This window comes from Entelurus aequoreus, linkage group LG01 (genome assembly GCF_033978785.1).
Source record: "Entelurus aequoreus isolate RoL-2023_Sb linkage group LG01, RoL_Eaeq_v1.1, whole genome shotgun sequence".
Classification (NCBI taxonomy): domain Eukaryota; kingdom Metazoa; phylum Chordata; class Actinopteri; order Syngnathiformes; family Syngnathidae; genus Entelurus; species Entelurus aequoreus.
Genome location: NC_084731.1, coordinates 100,259,991 through 100,281,538, shown reverse-complemented (window position 1 = coordinate 100,281,538; position 21,548 = coordinate 100,259,991). Strand labels below are relative to the sequence as shown.

Sequence of the window (21,548 nt, the reverse complement as noted above, 5' to 3'; positions counted from 1 at the left end):
ACTAATATTTGCATGTAAGCTAGTCGTGTATTTAGCACTTGAATTGACAGTAAAACAGCATTCTGCAATAAAACTCCATTTACTGTATTCTACTTCCTCCAATTTAATGTTCATTCTACTTCCTGTTTGCAACCTCAATTCAAATGTGAACATTTTCAGTTGTAGTCAGAATTGTGCACAAGACATTAAAAGAATGTTTTTTTGTTTTGAAAATGGCAGTTCAATTTAAACTAAAGCAAAACTTGAACTTATATGGCAATATTTAATACACCAGCCCTGTTATGAATGTTATTATTCTTATACAGTACACTTGCATGCTTTGTTATGATCTCCACATGGATGATTTTGGTCAAATTGCACGTCTTTGGCTTGCAAAATGATCTGGAATAAATGACATTTTGAAATGTACAGTAAGAAAACCTCAAATAGAAATACTTTCAATATCTATCAATTTATCCATGATATCGTTCCTTATTCTACATTCATAATTAGTTACAGATGATGTTTTATTTAGAATTGTTTTTATGTTACTTTCACTTGGCTCAAGCTATTTTTGGACCGGCCCTCACATATTTAATGAAGTTAGCTACACATTGTCAGTCATTGATTGTACTTCAAGACAGGAAGGAAACACAAAATGTGTGTGAGAACGTGTCAAAGTTATGAATTAATCATTTAAACGTGAGAAAGGTGTACAATTAAACAAGCTTAGCTTCTTTCTACTCCTTTGTTGAGCTGTGCAAATATTACATCATGTTATTAAATATTACATCATGTTATTAAATATTCATCTTGTTATTTAATATATGTTATTAAATATTCCATCATGTTATTAAATATTCCATCATGTTATTAAATATTGCATCATGTTATTAAATATTCATCTTGTTATTTAATATATGTTATTAAATATTTCATCATGTTATTAAATATTCATCATGTTATTAAATATTCCATCATGTTATTAAATATTGCATCATGTCATTAAATATTACATCATGTCATTAAATATTCATCATGTTATTAAATATTCCATCATGTTATTAAATATATGTTATTAAATATTCCATCATGTTATTAAATATTCCATCATGTTATTAAATATTCAATCATGTCATTAAATATTCCATCATGTTATTAAATATATGTTATTAAATATTCCATCATGTTATTAAATATTGCATCATGTTATTAAATATTCATCATGTTATTAAATATTCCATCATGTTATTAAATATTCCATCATGTTATTAAATATATGTTATTAAATATTCCATCATGTTATTAAATATTCCATCATGTTATTAAATATTCAATCATGTTATTAAATATATGTTATTAAATATTCCATCATGTTATTAAATATTCATCATGTTATTAAATATTCCATCATGTTATTAAATATTCATCATGTTATTAAATATTCCATCATGTCATTAAATATTCCATCATGTTATTAAATATATGTTATTAAATATTCCATCATGTTATTAAATATTCATCATGTTATTAAATATTCCATCATGTTATTAAATATATGTTATTAAATATTCCATCATGTTATTAAATATTCCATCATGTTATTAAATATATGTTATTAAATATTCCATCATGCCATTAAATATTCCATCATGTTATTAAATATATGTTATTAAATATTCCATCATGTTATTAAATATTCCATCATGTTATTAAATATATGTTATTAAATATTCCATCATGTTATTAAATATATGTTATTAAATATTCCATCATGTCATTAAATATTCCATCATGTTATTAAATATATGTTATTAAATATTCCATCATGTTGTTAAATATTCCATCATGTCATTAAATATTCATCATGTTATTAAATATTCCATCATATTATTAAATATTCCATCATGTCATTAAATATTCCATCATGTTATTAAATACATGTTATTAAATATTCCATCATGTTATTAAATATTACATCACGTTATTAAATATTCCATCATGTTATTAAATATATGTTATTAAATATTCCATCATGTTATTAAATATTACATCACGTTATTAAATATTACATCATGTTATTAAATATTCCATCATGTCTTTAAATATTCCATCATGTTATTAAATATTCCATCATGTTATTAAATATATGTTATTAAATATTCATCATGTTATTAAATATATGTTATTAAATATTCCATCATGTTATTAAATATTACATCACGTTATTAAATATTACATCATGTTATTAAATATTCCATCATGTCTTTAAATATTCCATCATGTTATTAAATATTCCATCATGTTATTAAATACCGGTATATGTTATTAAATATTCCATCATGTTATTAAATATTCATCATGTTATTAAATATTCCATCATGTTATTAAATATTCATCATGTTATTAAATATATGTTATTAAATATTCCATCATGTTATTAAATATTCCATCATGTCTTTAAATATTCCATCATGTCATTAAATATTCATCTTGTTATTAAATATTCCATCATATTATTAAATATTCCATCATGTCATTAAATATTCCATCATGTTATTAAATATATGTTATTAAATATTCCATCATGTTATTAAATATTCATCATGTTATTAAATATTCCATCGTGTTATTAAATATTCATCATGTTATTAAATATTCCATCATGTTATTAAATATTCCATCATGTTATTAAATATGTTATTAAATATTCCATCCTGTTATTAAATATTCCATCATGTCTTTAAATATTCCATCATGTTATTAAATATTCCATCATGTTATTAAATATATGTTATTAAATATTCCATCATGTTATTAAATATTCATCATGTTATTAAATATTCCATCATGTTATTAAATATTCATCATGTTATTAAATATATGTTATTAAATATTCCATCATGTTATTAAATATTACATCACGTTATTAAATATTACATCATGTTATTAAATATTCCATCATGTCTTTAAATATTCCATCATGTTATTAAATATTCCATCATGTTATTAAATACCGGTATATGTTATTAAATATTCCATCATGTTATTAAATATTCATCATGTTATTAAATATTCCATCATGTTATTAAATATTCATCATGTTATTAAATATATGTTATTAAATATTCCATCATGTTATTAAATATTCCATCATGTCTTTAAATATTCCATCATGTTATTAAATATTCATCTTGTTATTAAATATTCCATCATATTATTAAATATTCCATCATGTCATTAAATATTCCATCATGTTATTAAATATTCATCATGTTATTAAATATTCCATCATGTTATTAAATATTCATCATGTTATTAAATATTCCATCATGTTATTAAATATTCATCATGTTATTAAATATATGTTATTAAATATTCCATCCTGTTATTAAATATTCCATCATGTCTTTAAATATTCCATCATGTTATTAAATATTCCATCATGTTATTAAATATATGTTATTAAATATTCCATCATGTTATTAAATATTCATCATGTTATTAAATATTCCATCATGTTATTAAATATTCATCATGTTATTAAATATATGTTATTAAATATTCCATCATGTTATTAAATATTCCATCATGTTATTAAATATTCATCATGTTCCTTAATGAAAGTGTTTGACAGGAATAAAGTGTGCAAACTTTTACCTTTTTCAATGTTGCTCTCATTAAATCTATTTATTTTTGATTGACTACCTTTCTTTGGATTTTAATTGAAGTGAAATGTTTTTAAAGTAAATTCCAGACTATAAGGCGTTACTTTTCCCCTACGCTTTGAACCCTGCGGCTTACAAAATGGTGCAGGTCATTTGTGGATTTTTCTTGGCTGACGACCATAATGCAAATAGTTTAAAAAAAAACACAAGCAAAGACACTGAACATATTTGTGCTATGGCGCCATCTTTTGGATGACTTCCCTCACTAACCGTAAATACAAGTGCTGTTCCGTCTTCTAGTTGTCCATAGCGTTTCTACTCATATGGGTTCACCACTCCAAGCAACATTTAAGTTTTACAACATACCTCCAACAATTCAAACTTACTACATGTGTGATGTCTGTAAGTGTTTTTATGCATATTTGTACGTGCTATCATAATGTAATCAAGCTAGAGTCTTTGGCATTAGCTAATATGCTAACATGTTTATACGTGTCTGGGTTAGTTTTATTAACTTACAACGGCATTATGTTTGTATTGTTTCAGTTCCTTAACTTCATCAAAACGTCAGTGTGGAGTTATTTAGCTGATTGGAGAGCTAGCTTCTGCAGCTAGTGGGTCCATGAGCATGACTTCTGTTTTGTTTGAACCGCCGTTTTACTGCCCCGTTACACACACACCGTTTGGAAACACTTATGTATGTAAATGAACGTTTTAAAAACATTTCTGTGTAAATAACTCATTTCACGGCGAATATATCTGCGACTTATATAGGGAAATGATTTTTTCTTTTAAAATTTAGTGGGTGAGGCGTACAGTATATACCAGTGTGCTCTATAGTCCAGAAAAGATGGTAAATTGTTCACAGGTGTTGACCGGCAGTCTAAAGTTAACTAGGATAGGCTCCAGCCCCTCGAACCTGAAGAGGATAAGCTGTTTGGATCATTTTTCCAAAATAAATGACTTGCATTAAAACAAGAAAATAAATAAATATATATAAAGCTCTTCAGTGGAGTGTAACCACTGACCGAGTCACGGCGAGGTGGTTAAGGTGGGTGTGGCTTCAGACTGTGGATGGCGTCCAGGAGAGCAGAGACCATCAACTGGTTGCTTTGAAGGATGGTGTTCACAAGTCTTTCCTGGGACTCTTGGCTCTGCTCCAACTGTTCAATCAAGACACCGTGGATTCTCTCCATGCCGGAAGTAAAGCGTTCCACCTCAGCCCGTCGCCCGGTAAGTCTCTGAGGAGCACAAACATACGACGGCGAGTGAGTCAAATATGAAGACCCGGCGGTCTGCTCCTCCTCCATTATTGTGAGAGCTTCGTCCTCGTTGTCCGGGTGACCTTCTGAATCCTCGTTGGGGTCTGCCTGGTCCTCTGGCAAACTCTCTAGAGCAACACAAGGAATAGGTAAGTGTTATTGTGCAGGAAGGAGAAGTGTTGTATGGGTGTAGCAACACAAAGAATAGGTAAGTATTATTGTGCAGGAAGGAGAAGTGTTGTATGGGTGTAGCAACACAAAGAATAGGTAAGTATTATTGTGCAGGAAGGAGAAGTGTTGTATGGGTGTAGCAACACAAAGAATAGGTAAGTATTATTGTGCAGGAAGGAGAAGTGTTGTATGGGTGTAGCAACACAAACAATAGGTAAGTATTATTGTGCAGGAAGGAGAAGTGTTGTATGGGTGTAGCAACACAAGGAATAGGTAAGTGTTATTGTGCAGGAAGGAGAAGTGTTGTATGGGTGTAGCAACACAAAGAATAGGTAAGTATTATTGTGCAGGAAGGAGAAGTGTTGTATGGGTGTAGCAACACAAGGAATAGGTAAGTATTATTGTGCAGGAAGGAGAAGTGTTGTATGGGTGTAGCAACACAAGGAATAGGTAAGTATTATTGTGCAGGAAGGAGAAGTGTTGTATGGGTGTAGCAACACAAGGAATAGGTAAGTATTATTGTGCAGGAAAGAGAAGTGTTGTATGGGTGTAGCAACACAAAGAATAGGTAAGTATTATTGTGCAGGAAGGAGAAGTGTTGTATGGGTGTAGCAACACAAAGAATAGGTAAGTATTATTGTGCAGGAAGGAGAAGTGTTGTATGGGTGTAGCAACACAAAGAATAGGTAAGTATTATTGTGCAGGAAGGAGAAGTGTTGTATGGGTGTAGCAACACAAACAATAGGTAAGTATTATTGTGTAGGAAGGAGAAGTGTTGTATGGGTGTAGCAACACAAGGAATAGGTAAGTATTATTGTGCAGGAAGGAAAAGTGTTGTATGGGTGTAGCAACACAAGGAATAGGTAAGTATTATTGTGCAGGAAGGAGAAGTGTTGTATGGGTGTAGCAACACAAAGAATAGGTAAGTATTATTGTGCAGGAAGGAGAAGTGTTGTATGGGTGTAGCAACACAAGGAATAACTCCAAGCTGGTGTCAGTTACCATGGTTACCTAGTGCCTGGTCTACAATATGAATGAATAACTCCAAGCTAGTGTCAGTTACCATGGTTACCTAGTGCCTGGTCTACAATATGAATGAATAACTCCAAGCTAGTGTCAGTTACCATGGTTACCTAGTGCCTGGTCTACAATATGAATGAATAACTCCAAGTTACCATGGTTACCTAGTGCCTGGTCTACAATATGAATGAATAACTCCAAGCTAGTGTCAGTTACCATGGTTACCTAGTGCCTGGTCTAGAATATGAATGAATAACTCCAAGTTACCATGGTTACCTAGTGCCTGGTCTAGAATATGAATGAATAACTCCAAGCTAGTGTCAGTTACCATGGTTACCTAGTGCCTGGTCTAGAATATGAATGACTAGTTACCATGGTTACCTAGTGCCTGGTCTACAATATGAATGAATAAGTCAAAGCTAGCCTGGTTACCATGGTTACCTAGTGCCTGGTCTACAATATGAATGAATAACTCCAAGCTAGCCTGGTTACCATGGTTACCTAGTGCCTGGTCTACAATATGAATGAATAAGTCCAAGCTAGCCTGGTTACCATGGTTACCTAGTGCCTGGTGTGGAATATGAATGACTAGTTACCATGGTTACCTGACCCGGAAGCAGGCGGCCGTCCTATCAGGTCTTCAATGAGTTGGTAGTGTGGACAGAGAAGTGCGATGTGTAAGTTCCTCCTGCTGTCCTTCTTGGTCTGGTAGTAAAGTCTCTTCATGCGCTTCCACTTCACTCGCACCTGCTCGGCCGTGCGACTGAAGCCCGCGCCCGCCATTTCTTTGGCCACCTTCTTAAACACTTGCCCGTTTCTGGTTTTGCGGCCGTCGAGGAACTTGGAGATGTTGACATGTTTGAGTTGCTGCAGCAGGAGGGAAGTCTCCTCCTCGGCCCAGAAGTGGTTGACACAAACTGCGGCGGCGGACGACGACATGTTGGACGCCCGGACTCGGACACTTCCTTTTCCGGGTCATGTTCCCGCCCACGGCTGGCGCCTGCGCACAACGCCGGCTCCGATGGCGTGTCAATGGGCGCTGATATGTCATGATATATACTCTAAATAATAATAATTTAGTGACATGCAAATGTTGAACTTTATAAATAAAGGTTTATTTAAAAAAATCAAATCAAATAAATACTTAGTGACTTGCATGCGGAGACTGTTTACTGTTGACCACAAGCACTCCATCACTATGGCAACTATCTGTCCTTTCATCTTGCACAATATTTATCACACATTTTTGCTTTGTGACACTATTATTCATTATTTTATTTCTTTTATGATAATGTCAATGGGGGATTGATAATCACTGCTATGTTGGAATTATTATTAATATTGATGCTGTTGTTGATATTACTCATTTCTGTTTGACTACTTTTGGATTGTTTTGTGTCATGTTGATTGATTGATTGAAACTTGTATTAGTAGATTGCACAGTACAGCACAATTGCCCACTAAATGGTAACACCCCAATAAGTTTTTCATGGTAAATGTAGGTTGCTATTCTGAATGTTGCTAGCTTGAGTTTGGTTTTGGAACTGGAATTTTATTATTCTGGTATTATTTTGTTGGATTAATAAAATAAAAAATAAAAATAAAATGTTCAACTGAACTTTCAAAATCTGATACAAATGTTTGCCGAGGTTTTTAAACGCTGGTTTCAACCAAATTCATGCAAAAAAACCCTCAGTTTTGGTGTTTGTGTGCAAGTAACGTACATCACAGGTGTCAAACTCAAGGTGTGGGGGCCAAATCTGGCCCGCCAATGTCTAGGAAACATTTACTGTACCTTATCTTTTCTTGCTAAATGTATTCCTTCTTTACATTTTGACAAAAAAAATCATATTTGTACTGCATGGAATTGCATACCTTTGAAGCTTTAATATTATCCAACATTGCAACAAATATTATATACTTTCCAAACCTTTTTTTGTTGTTCAAATAAAAACGTCAATATCTGCTTGACTTGTGATTTCAAGGCAATTTATCCATTTAATTGTACACTGTAAAAATGACAATAGTTTTTAAGGTACAATTTCTGGCGTTTTTTTTTACAGCATATTACTGTAAATTGAGAAAAACCCTACCACTGTTTTTACTGTAAATTCTAACGACTGAGCTGCAGTTTCTTTTCTGTTGTTTTTACGGTGTATTACTGTAAGTATAAAAACTCCAACACAAGTTTTTTCATTTACAGTAATATGTTGTAAAAAAAAACAAAAATACACCGTAAATGTAACAATAAAATTAAGCCGACAGTATTTTACTGTAAAAAAAAACAAACCCAGTGTGTACTGTTTTTCCATTTTGTGTAATATAATTTCAAAACATTTATTTTACAGTAAAACACTGACAATTCAGGTACCAGAATTCAAGTTTCAGACTTGGTCCCAAACATGGCGTCCTGTAGTCACGTGACGCACTTTAGACCAATCCCTGTAGTCACGTGACGCACTTTAGACCAATCCCTGTAGTCACGTGAGGGACTTTAGACCAATCCCTGTAGTCACGTGACGCACTTTAGACCAATCAGAGAGAGAACGACCAGACAACTTAAATGATTGGTGAAGAACCTCTCACGTGACTACAGGGCGCCATGTTGGGGACCAAGTCCGAAACCGTGGTGTCCATACCTTCTCTACGGAACGTTCCAGTTTATTGAAGATACAAACTTTATTGGGGACGGCGTAGCTTGGTTGGTAGAGCGGCCAGCAACTTGAGGGTTCCTGGTTCGATCCCCAGCTTCCGCCATCATAGTGACGTCCCTTGACACAAGGGACACTGATGGGTCCTGATGGGTCCTGGTCCGGGTCTTGCATGGCCATCAGTGTGGAAATAGTGTCAAAGTCCATTGAAGGTATACCACATCTGTGCACGTTCACTTCTAGTGGTAGATATTTCCAATGTATAACATTATTAATGGTGTGGTATGGTATGGCGATACAACCCCAAGATGCAGAGACAGCAGGCGATGTGCAGGTAAAAAAACAGAAAGTAAGGAAGCACCTGCAGCAGCAGACCACAGGAGAGCAAGAACTTAGTGAGAGACGAGGAACACCAGAACCAAGACAAAGACAAACTAATGACATGACATGGAAACTGAAGAAAAGGTCATTAGAGGACTTGTCATGACAATTATTAATTATTACAGTAACTCTGTGACTTATGCTTGGAGTAAAACAGCAAAAAATGTATGTATCGTTACACTTTAACTTTCCATCTACAGTCTAGACCAGGGGTCTTTTTCACTCAGGGGCCACATTGGGTTAAATACATTTGGTGTGTGTATATATATATATATATATATATATATATATATATATATATATATATATATATATATATGCACTATATTGCCAAAAGTATGGTGTCCAGCCATCCACATGATGACAACCAGGTGTCCTAATCACTAATCACAGGTGTATCAAATCAAGCACTTAGGCATGGAGACTGTTTCTACAAACATGTGTGAAAGAATGGGCCGCTCTCAGTGATTTCCAGCGTGGAACTGTCACAGGATGCCACCTGTGCAACAAATTTAGTCCTGAAATTTTTGGGAACAACAGCAACTCAGCCACCAAGTGGTAGACCACATGAACTGACTGACTTTCTGCACAGTCACTTGCTCCACAGCTCCAGACTTCATGTCACCTTCCAATTAGCCCACGTACAGTACGCAGAGAGCGTCATGGAATCATGAATCACCAAGTCCAATGCAAAGCGTGGGATGCAGTGGTGTAAAGGACATCACCACTGGACTCTAGAGCGGCGGAGACGCCTTCTCTGGACTGATGAATCACACTTTTCCATCTGATGGACCAGTCTGGGTTTGGAGGTTGCCAGGACAACGCTACATTTCAGACTGCATTGTGCAGTGTGGAATTTGGTGGAGGAGGAATTATGGTGTGGGGTTGTTTTCCAGGAGTTGGGCTTGGCCTCTTAGTTCCAGTGAAAGGAACTTTGAATGCTCCAGGATAGCAAAACATTTTGGACAAGTCCATGCTCCCAACCTTGTGGGACATGACTGTGCACCCGTGCACAAAGCAAGGTCCACAAAGACATGGATGACAGAGTCTGGTGCGGATGAACTTGACTGGCCTGCACAGAGTCCTGACCTGAACCTGATAGGACACCTTTGGGATGAACTAGAACAGAGACTGAGAGCCAGGCCTTCTCCACCAACATCAGTGTGTGACCTCACCAATGCACTTTTGGAAGAATGGTGGAACATTCCTATAAAGACACTCTGCAACCTTGTGGACAGCCTTTCCCAGAAGAGTTGAAGCTGTAATAGCTGCACAAGGTCATATTGAACCCTATGGGTTAGGAATGGGATGGCACTTATGTGAGTCAAGGCAGGTGGCCAAATACTTTTGGCAATTTAGTGTATGTATATGTGTATATATGTATGTATCATATTATATACAGTACAGACCAAAAGTTTGGACACACCTTCTCCTCATTCAATCTTTATTTCCATGACTATTTACATTGTAGATTGTCACATGAAAACTATGAATGAACACATGTGGAGTTATGTACTTCACAACAAAATAACTGAAAACATGTTTTATATTCTACTTTCTTCAAAATAGCCACCCTTTGCTCTGATTACTGCGTTGCACACTCTTGGCATTCTCCCCTTGAGCTTCAAGAGGTAGTCACCTGAAATGGTTTTCACTTCACACGCATTGGTGACATCCGCAACTGCCACAACACATCCACTTATCATCATTAATATATCAAATATTTCCAAATATGATAAAAACAAATGAGAAAATGCACTTTTAGACACCGAGAGTAACACGCGGTGGAAAATGGATTACCGTGTTTACAGTGGCCTAGTGGTTAGAGTGTCCGCCCTGAGATGGGTAGGTTGTGAGTTCAAACCCCGGCCGAGTCATACCAAAGACTATAAAAATGGGAGCCATTACCTCCCTGCTTGGCACTCAGCATCAAGGCTTGGAGTTGGGGGTTAAATCACCAAAAATGATTCCCGGGCGCGGCACCGCTGCTGCTCACTGCTCCCCTCACCTCCCAGGGGGTGATCAAGGGGATGGGTCAAATGCAGAGGACAAATTTCACCACACCTTGTGTGTGTGTGACAATCATTGGTACTTTAATCTTAATAAATAATTTTTTTTTTTTTAATAATTCAACTTGGGACTTCCTGCAGGCTGGATTTTGGACGCTGGCGGGCCGTATTCTGCCCACGGACCGTGGTTTGGGGACCCCTGATTTAAATGATAAAAAAGTTCCCCCCGGCCTGACATTCTTGGTGACTTGTCATTGAAGTTAAAGAATAATAAGCAACATAATAAAGGGGTCACAGTTATTGACTTCCTCCTCAAACACGCAGTAGGGCACATGTGCAGCAGGAAGGGGCGTGGCTACACCACTAGCAGACCCCCCCGCCTCAAACAGCATCACTCGGAGATGGCTCTGCAGTGGATCTACATCCTGACACTGCTCCTGTTGGACCACAGTAAGTTCTCTTCAATGTTTGTAGCGCTCAGTCACAAATCTGCTGCTTGTCCTGCAGAATGCACCGACGCGGCCGTGCACACCCTCAAAGAAGGGCAGGCGTTTCCCATCGAGTGCGTGCCCTCCGAGACGGGCAGTATGGTGGTCTGGTTCCGAGTGCTGGACGGATCGGGCGTGGACTTCATCGCATCTTTCTCCAACCAGGGCATGATCAAGTCCGAGGGCGCCTCGTACTCCGGCACGTTCGCTGGTAAAAGTATGGCCAACAACGTCATGACCGTGGCTTCCTTCAGCAGAGATCGTGACAGCGGCCTTTACAGCTGCGCCTCTCTTAAAAACAACCAGCTGCTGTTTGGTGCCGTCACGCGACTGCAGGGAGGTGAGTTGGGAAAAACTGCATTTTTTTAAAATCATATCAAACTTGTGCTCTTTTTTCTGGAGAAAAAACCGAGGCCGCTTTAAAGGAAACTCCTGCCCCCGCCGTCAAAGCCACCGCCGCCTCGCCGTGTGTTTGCCACACAACTCCAAAGGAAGGTGAAACTTCACAACATCTCCAACTCCATCCATTTTCTACCACCGTCATGAAAATAATCCACACCTTTCTTTTTGTCAGACGACCTGCTTTGTAGTCCCACTGTTCTTATTCCACTAGCGGGCAGCTGCGTGCTTCTAGTCCTGATCATCCTCATCCTCATCGTCTACTGCAACCGTCAGTACAAACTTACACTACTTTATCTGTCAAACTTACACTACTTTATCTGTCAAACTTACACTACTTTATCTGTCAAACTTACACTACTTTATCTGTCAAACTTACACTACTTTATCTGTCAAACTTACACTACTTTATCTGTCAAACTTACACTACTTTATCTGTCAAACTTACACTACTTTATCTGTCAAACTTACACTACTTTATCTGTCAAACTTACACTACTTTATCTGTCAAACTTACACTACTTTATCTGTCAAACTTACACTACTTTATCTGTCAAACTTACACTACTTTATCTGTCAAACTTACACTACTTTATCTGTCAAACTTGTCACGTCAAACTTCTACTGGATGTTTTGTTGCAGAAGTGAGGACACGCAGGTGCCCGCATCATTACAAGAGGAGGTATGTCCTTTTTTAAGTCTTACTAGTCACACATGAAATGGAACTAAACAGAGGTATGTGTTCCGTAATAAGGAAGTAGTTAAAAAAAAGAATAATGTATTGTGGGAATGTCAGAGAATAAAAGAGTTACGCTTGAAAACAAAAGAAGCAACCACATTCCTAAATATATAAACATCCCAACGACACTGCGTCACTTTAGTAACGTGGCAGCAAAGAGTACACGGCATAAAGTCAGTGTTCAAAAACAAGAAAAAACTAAACAAAATGAGGGATATTTTACTTGAATTATCCGCCAATAGAACAAGAAAATGTGGCTTGTCAAGACTTTCCAAAACAAGTCAAATGAGCTAACCTCAATGAACCCCAAAATAGCTTCAAATAAGTATATTCTCACTAATAACAAGTGCACTTTTCTTGCTAGAAAAAAACCCAGAAACATTTTTGCTCAATATCCGGACAACCAATGTCCTCTACAGTAGACATGTATTTTGTCAAAGTTACAGAGGGTTTTTTTTTTTTTTGCGAAAAAGCTAGTCAAAGATCATCTATATCAGTGGTCCCCAACCTTTTTGTGGCTGCGGACCGGTCAACGCTTGAAAATTTGTCCCACGAGTGGGGGGGGGGGGGGGGGGGGGGGTGTATTTAAAAAGAAAGAAAAAATTTTTTTTTTTTTTACATAAATAAATACAATCGTGTGTGCTTACGGACTGTATCCCTGCAGGCTGTATTGGTTTATATTGATATAGAATGTGTATATTGTGTTTTTTATGTTCATTTCATTAAAAAAAATAAATAAAAAAAAAATTCTTGTGCGGCCCGGTACCAATCGGTCCGCGGACCGGTGGTTGGGGACCACTGATCTATATGACAGCACTCTCGTGTTTTTAAGAATCTGCTGCAGAAAATGCGAGTCTCTTACATGTTGTTGTTTTTTTAACTGAACCTGCAGGCCACCAGTTGAATAGCCCACGTAATGAAATAAGAGTGGACCTAAAATGGAACCTTGAGGAACACCACTAGTATAACTAAATAAGTTGAACAAAGGACTACACTGCAAAAAGTCAGTGTTCAAAAACAAAAACAAAAATTACAAAATTTTGGGGTATTTTATTTGAACTAAGCAAAATTATCTGCCAATAGAACAAGAAAATGTGGCTTGTCAAGACTTTCCAAAACAAGTCAAATGAGCTAACCTCAATGAACCCAAAAATAGCTTCAAATAAGTATATTCTCACTAATAACAAGTGCACTTTTCTTGCTAGAAAAAAACCCAAAGACCTTTTTGCTCAATATGTTGACAAATTTTTGCTCAATATCCAGACAACCAGTGTCCTCTACAGTAGACATGTATTTTGTCAAGGTTAGAGGTTTTTTTTGTTTTTTTTTTTGCGAAAAAGCTAGTCAAAGATCATCTATATGACAGCACTCTCGCGTTTTTAAGAATCTGCTGCAAAAAATGTGAGTCTCTTACATGTTTTTTTTTTTTAACTGAACCTGCAGGCCACCAGTTGAATAGCCCACGTAATGAAATAAGAGTGGACCTAAAATGGAACCTTGAGGAACACCACTAGTATAACTAAATAAGTTGAACAAAGGACTACACTGCAAAAAGTCAGTGTTCAAAAACAACAACAAAAATTAATTTTTTTGGGGGTATTTTATTTGAACTAAGCAAAATTATCTGCCAATAGAACAAGAAAATGTGGCTTGTCAAGACTTTACAAAACAAGTCAAATGAGCTAACCTCAATGAACCCAAAAATAGCTTCAAATAAGTATATTCTCACTAATAACAAGTGCACTTTTCTTGCTAGAAAGAGACCTTTTCGCTCAATATGTTGAAAAATATTCTTAAATGAAGTAAATGCTAGTGCCATTATCTTGACATAATGATATGCGCACGGCATCATGATTTTTTTTTTTTCATGCTTGAAGTAAGAAATGATGACTTTAAAAAAGCAGTTTTATACTTGTGAGTGTTGATGACACAGCTTTTTGATATTCTAGTTTCAAGCATGTTTTACTCAATATAGCTCATCAAATCTCAGCAACAAGCTGTAATATCTTACTGACATCATTTAGGAGCAAAACACTTAAAACAAGTAAAACACTCTAACATAAAATCTGCTTAGTGAGAAGAATTATCTTATCAGACAGAAAATAAGCAAATATCAGCCTTATTTGACATATTTCATCTTGCTTAGATTTCACTTTTTGCAGTGTAAAAATGCATTTCTTTCAATATGCATCATAACAAAAAGGGTAATATTAAAAAAATGGATAATAAATACTGACTGGTATACACACATAATAAATACCGACTGGTATACACACATAATAAATACCGCCTGGTAAACACACATAATAAATACTGACTGATATATACACATAATAAATACTGACTGATATACACACATAATAAATACTGACTGATATATACACATAATAAATACTGACTGATATACACACATAATAAATACTGACTGATATACACACATAATAAATACCGCCTGGTAAACACACATAATAAATACTGACTGATATATACACATAATAAATACTGAGTGATATGATGGGTTCTACATGTAAAGCGACTTTGGGTACTTAGAAAAGCGCTATATAAATCCCAGGTATTATTATTATATATACACATAATAAATACTGCCTGGTATACACACATAATAAATACTGACTGATATACACAAATAATAAATACTGACTGATATATACACATAATAAATACTGAGTGATATGATGGGTTCTACATGTAAAGCGACTTTGGGTACTTAGAAAAGCGCTATATAAATCCCAGGTATTATTATTATTATATATACACATAATAAATACTGACTGGTATACACACATAATAAATACTGACTGATATACACACATAATAAATACTGCCTGGTACACACAAGCTATGGAGATGATATCAGTAGAAAAAAATGCATTTAGTCGAGATAATAATGAGTCATATATTGGAATATGGGATCCATTATTTACATGTGTTTGAACTATTAAATGAACCTACATTATGACTTATTTTATCTTGGTGGTAAATATTGTACACAACGTGTTGTCAAGTTTATGAGATGCGATGCAAGTGTAAGTCACTGTCACATTATTATTTTATTGTTTATAAATGGCTGTGATGATAATGTCAATGAGGGATTTATAATCGCTATGTTGGAATTCTTATTAATATTGATACTGTTGTTGATATTGTTCATTTTTGTTTGGCCGCTTTTGGATTGTTTTGTGTCATGTTTGTGTGTCCTCTCAATTGTTCTGTTGATTGCTGTTCTGAAAGTTTCTTTTCAAATTGGAATTGTGTTTTGTATTATTTTGTTGGATTGAATAATAAAAAAATTAAAATATAATAAATGCTATGATTAATTAGCACAATATTATTTTTTGAATAAAATCTGTTTTTAACGACTTTGTTTTTGGTGTCATTCAGGCCGCAGAAGATGGCAGCTGTAAAAAAACAACCAGCGCAGCACACTTGAACTTCCTTCTACTAATTTAAGTGAAGCAAACACATTCTCTCCAAATGTGTGTCTGCCCCACGGACATTTTATTTGTCATTTCAAAAAAAATTGTTCACTAAAAAACCCCAATCTGTATTTCTCAGGAGTGTTAAAACATTTCCAGTTAAATAGAATTGATGTATATTGTTTTCCATTTTAGTAGCATTTCTCTCATACATTTCTTAGTTTTGCATTTTCATTGTGCCTTCAGTTCAGTGGAGTTTCACTTTATGTGGAACACGCATGCGATACCATGTAGTGCATCACTTGTTTCAGGACAGCACCACCCAAAAGAAGATGATCTTATTTAATCCTACACTTTTTCACACCATAGCAATTTCATCCCATTTCCTTGTTCTCTGTAACGGAACAGTGAATAAATCAATAATATACCATAGTAAGTAAACAAATATTAAATACATAAATAATCTTCATCTCAAAAAATAAAGTGTTGAAGATGTTCTTGTTGTGTGTAGTATGTGAACACTTGTAGTTTCAACAGTCTCTTAAAGGGAATTATATTTCATTTCTGTGGTTAATCCATCCCATCATTTAATTCACAAACTGATATACTAAAGGTTTTAAGTGTTGTACGTGCATACACATGTTTTAAATGACATTTTCCTCTTTAGTTGAGAAGAACTGTTGTAGATCCGGCCCGCGAATGAATGATCTACGGCCCCCAGGGGCCCCAACAAGGCATGCAAATGGGGTCCCACAGTAAGTTTCTGAGGTCCCACTTTTTTGTAAGCGTTTTGAAAACAAATGATAAATGTATGCATTATGCTGTTATATCTCACAGTCTATATTGTCTTTTGGAAAAAGGTGGTCATAAACGTTACTTCATTCATTCAAAAAAATATAATACAAAAGAAAATCATTTTTTTATGCATATGTAAATGTATTCAGTTATAAACATTCATTCACTTTCTTCTTTCCTTCATGGATATAAACTTTACTTTGTTCTAATATTTTTATTGTAATATTTTCAGACTGTGTTTGTTCTATTTTTGGCCAAAGTAAGACAAAGAAAACAATCTGAAGTTGTCTTTATTTTGTAGTTTAAAAGCCAGGATTGTGTGCACAGATGTTCCTCCATGCGGCCCCTGAGCTAAAATGACTTGGACAGCCCTGTGCTCAAGGTTTTAAGTGTTGTACGTGCAGACACATGTTTTAAGTTATAGTTCTCCTCTTTTGTTGAGAAGAATTGTTGTACATTCTTGGCTAGCAGGTTATAGTTTGCTTTATACGTCATTTTAGCTGTTTGCTAATGCACTAAATTGTTGACTTTCAATAAATAAAGTGTTTGTATGTTCTCTATATCTATGTATTATTCTAATTCAGGGATGTCAAACTCAAGGCCCAGGGGCCAGATCTGCCCGCCACATCAAAGGCCTGGAAATAATATGCGTCAATTAAGTACTTTGTCTGTTCTTACTAAATGTATTTGTTCTTTCCATTTGAACAGAAACAAATACATGACATTGCATACCTTTTCAACTTTAGTATTACCCCAACAATATATTATCATACTTCCCAAACATTTTGTTTTGTTAAAATACTTACATTTCTGCTTGACTTATGGTTTTACAGCAAGTTATCCATCAAATTGTAGACTGTAAAAATGACAATACATGTTACTGTAAAATTTGCAATGTTTTTACAGCATATTACTGTAAATTGAAAAAAAGTCTACCACTGTTTAGGGGAAATTGTGTGGACTGAGCAGCCAGTGTTGTTACTGTAAGATCTATGCTTGTTATTGTTACTGTTTATGGTAAAACAGTATCACTGTTTTTTTAAGGGTAAAAAATTAGCAGCTCAGTTGCCAGAATAAAATAAAAATGTACCGTAATATGTTGCAAAAACCACTTTACATCTTATGGTCAAATTCTGGTGATTGAGTTCCTGGTTTTTTTACTGTAAAAAATAGATTTTTTTTTTTTTACTGTGTACATAAGAAATAGAAATAATAATCAAATGCATGCGTCATTGGTTGTTACAAGCGGCCCTCTGAGGGCAGCCAGAACTACAATGTGGCCCTCAATGAGAATGACTTTGACAACACTGTTCTAATTGATCTTTTTTGTAACACCGCTAGTGTATGAAGTAAACATTTGTAGTTATTTCCCCACAATAACTCAACACAATTGCTCTGATTTCTAAAAAAGCTATATAATTAGTATTGAATGTTTACATTTATATTAGACTTTTTGACTGGTGTTGAATGGCTGTCAAAATAAATTGTGCATTTTACATCCTTTTTTTTTTGTGGTCTATGCAATATTCTTGCTAAAATTGAGCGATATGATATTCAGCTTGAGACATCACTATGTCAAATCAAAGAAAGCTCAAATCCAACGCGATATATTTGTCTTTATTTATATGTCACTTTGAGAATTGAACACATCAAAGCCGCTCATTTTGCGTCCCCACCATCAGTCATTCAGGATCTTGGCTAAATGATAGAAAAACCTTCAATAGTTTTAGCAACAAAAAAAATAAAGAAGTTGTTTGTAAGCCCCCACATTCCACATCAACAGGAAGCGGGTTGTTACACCTTTTTTTGCAGCGTGAAAAACCTGCACCAAGTCTGAAGTTTGTGTTGCTGTTCAGGTCTGACACACACACACACACACACACACACACACACACACACACACACACACACACACACACACACACACACACACACACACACACACACACACACACACACACACACACACACACACACACACACAATTCATATTGTAATCCCTTTCAGGCACAAACGGCGAGGCACGTCTACTTTTCATGACTTTTATTTCAAAGAGTATTAGTAAAATATAGCTCCCATCTCCTGATGCACACCCACACACAGCTTAGAAGGGAGGGATAATAACGTATTTGTCTTTACATACAAACAAAAAAGCCCTTTGGAAGTCATACAGTGTTTCCTAACACAGAGTAAAATCTTTTTTTGTTTTTTTACAGTTTGTCGTAAACAGCTCGTCGGTTTACAAAGTGCAATTGGACTTTTTACAAAAATATATAGCAAAGACCCTCCCTGGTGACGGATATTAGTTTTGTAAATGGCGTGTGCGTGAAAAGGGTCTGAGAGCGAGGCTGCACACTAGTGTATTAATGGAAGGTCAGCACTTCCTAATAATACTGTACACTCCTGCAAGCTGAAGTGACCACTCTAGCGCTGGAAATATATATTTTTTTTAAAAACCCAACATGACGGACAAAACCTGCCTTCTCTCAGTTCCCTCCACACGTTTAACTGATTTGAACTCATTTTGTCTCCAGCATGTTCCCGCCAACAAAAGTGAAAGTGTCTTATCAGCCACTTTTAAGTGAAACCAAGCAAGAACGCCGTTGACTGATGAGTGTGTGTGTGTGTGTGTGTGTGTGTGTGTGTGTGTGTGTGTGTGTGTGTGTGTTGAACTAATGTACATCCTTAATGATTTAGAAAAGTAGAATCTCCTCACTGCGTGGCCTGTGGAGGTCAGACTGCATGACAACCTGCAACACAAACATGCATTCACTACTTTGTGGAGTGTTCAACTCTGGCATGTAACGTACTGCGTGCGATAGGCGGGCTTTTTCAGGCCCTGCTGGTGTAATAGTCACGGCTGCTCTGTCGCTACAACAGCTCCACTGATAGTTTAGGTCGGACAACATGACACAATTGTTAGAAATCCCGACGCTGCCACAGAAAGACGTGTTTTATGCCACTCCTTCTTTGTCTCATTTTGTCCACCAAACATTTTATACTGTGCATGAATGCACAAAGGTGAGTGTAGGAGCCTAAATGCTGTTTAAGTTAATTTACATATTTTATGGTAGGTGCTTTATGTATATTCAGCCAAAATGGGACTATTTACTTTATTTGCATGCTTAGAATAATTATTACATTTGTCTAAATAATTTGATGACGTAACTGTTTAAATTGCATATATGGCGGAAGGATCTGTGTGGTAGGTTGGTTTTTTTAACACAGTGCATTATGGGTAAGGACAGTCAGGTGCGGGGGAATTGAGCCACACAGTTTTTTGACCTCACTCTTACTTTTTGTAACTTTTTCTTGCTGTAACAAACTCTGTTTATTTTGCCATTCATTTGTTCCCACATCGTTATCGTGTTACGTTTTTGAATAATTAAGTGACAATAGTAAACGATACAAAACGAAGAGGAGCGTCTGAACATTTGTTTGTTGTCGCCGCAGCAAGCGGAGCAGGACAAAGCTGAGGAGCGTCAAGCTAAAAGCTTCAATAGGAATCAACAGTGAGCTTTGTTGATGTTATTGACTTGTTGGAGTGCTACTCAGGCATATTTGGTCAGGGCATGACTGCAAGCCAATCGATGCTAACATGCTATTTAGGCTAGCTGTATGTACATATTGCATCATTATGCCTCATTTGTAGATATATTTGAACTCATATAATTTCCTCTACTTACGTCCTCTGTATTTGCATGTCTCATGACACATTATCTGTATGTACCGTAATTTCCGGACTATAAGCCGCTACTTTTTCCCCTCGTTCTGGTCCCTGCGGCTTATACAAGGGTGCGGCTTATATACGGCCTGTTCTTCTCCGACACCGACGAAGAGGATTTGGGTGGTTTTAGTACGCAGGAGGAAGACGATGACACAATGATTAAAGACTGACTTTTCATAGGCTGGTTATTTTGATAACGTACAGGCGAGCACTTTGTATTACTTTGCACCGTTGTATTATTTGTACTCTGCACGAATGCTGTTCGCCATGTCAAAGATGTGAAAGTTTGATTGAATGATTGAAAGATTTATAGTTAATAAATGGGACGCTTTGCGTTCCCAAACAGTCATCTCTGTCCCAACAATCCCCTCCGTGGTAGCAGGAACCCCTATATACTACGCTAATTACACATCAAAACCCTGCGGCTTATATATGGAGCAATCTGTATTTTCCCCTAAATTTAGCTGGTGCGGCTTATAGTCCGGAAATTACGGTAATATTGGCTGCATTTCTGATAGTTGTTTGTGTGTCATGTTGTTCCAGACCACAGCAAACATTACCTAGCTTGCCAAAGATTGTAATAAATCTATAAAAAGAAGACAGCCTGCTGTTTCCTTTAACTTGGACACACAGTTGTATACCTTTGGACATTCTAAGACTGTCATTTCCAGGAGTTATCTCACCTTCTGAGTAGCCTCTGATTTACTAATGGTTGCTAATGTTGTAAAAATGTGCAGAATAAATATTAAATTTCAACATTTCTGTCAACAAAGATTCGCTTCAGCCTGCGACACAGTCATTTTGATAGTAGGCTAATATAGC

At 35.8% G+C, this 21,548-nt stretch overlaps 3 protein-coding genes across 18 annotated transcripts in view; 1 reads left to right on the top strand and 2 right to left on the bottom strand.

Moving 5' to 3' along the window:
* Positions 1-7,107, bottom strand: part of LOC133660272 (uncharacterized) — a 32,425-nt gene extending 25,318 nt beyond the window's left edge. For 3 of the 6 annotated variants that reach the window (XR_009827798.1, XM_062063622.1, XM_062063614.1), the window contains exons 1-2: positions 6,697-7,107; positions 4,676-5,037 (exon numbers count right to left, since the gene is read on the bottom strand). Coding sequence is in view for 5 of the 6 variants with exons in the window: in XM_062063622.1 (XP_061919606.1) it covers positions 4,694-5,037; positions 6,697-7,039 (687 nt within the window). In the remaining variant the exon portion in view is untranslated. Of the gene's footprint in view, positions 1-1,609; positions 5,038-6,696 lie in introns of those variants that run through there. The other 3 variants (XM_062063599.1, XM_062063591.1, XM_062063630.1) reach the window with 3 other exon arrangements.
* A 4,375-nt stretch (positions 7,108-11,482) lies between these two features.
* On the top strand, positions 11,483-17,462 carry cd8a (CD8a molecule). Its single transcript, XM_062063529.1, has 6 exons — positions 11,483-11,591; positions 11,649-11,969; positions 12,032-12,124; positions 12,204-12,299; positions 12,671-12,710; positions 16,170-17,462. The coding sequence occupies exons 1-6, from the start codon at positions 11,543-11,545 to the stop codon at positions 16,216-16,218; spliced, it is 648 nt and encodes a 215-aa protein (XP_061919513.1). The 5' UTR covers positions 11,483-11,542; the 3' UTR covers positions 16,219-17,462.
* A 1,525-nt stretch (positions 17,463-18,987) lies between these two features.
* cast (calpastatin) overlaps positions 18,988-21,548 on the bottom strand; it is a 101,467-nt gene continuing 98,906 nt past the window's right edge. For 4 of the 11 annotated variants that reach the window (XM_062063436.1, XM_062063446.1, XM_062063374.1 and 1 more), the window contains one exon: positions 18,993-19,749. The gene's annotated coding sequence lies outside the window, so the exon portion shown is untranslated. Of the gene's footprint in view, positions 19,750-21,548 lie in introns of all 11 variants that reach the window. The other 7 variants (XM_062063366.1, XM_062063416.1, XM_062063384.1 and 4 more) reach the window with 5 other exon arrangements.

Bases quoted from the DNA above. Each gene is read 5' to 3' on its own strand.
- cd8a (XM_062063529.1), top strand. From the start codon at position 11,543: ATGGCTCTGCAGTGGATCTACATCCTGACACTGCTCCTGTTGGACCAC. The intron at 11,592-11,648 runs GTAAGTTCTCTT...CTTGTCCTGCAG, and splicing joins ACTGCTCCTGTTGGACCACA to AATGCACCGACGCGGCCGTG. The intron at 11,970-12,031 runs GTGAGTTGGGAA...TTTTTTCTGGAG, and splicing joins CGTCACGCGACTGCAGGGAG to AAAAAACCGAGGCCGCTTTA.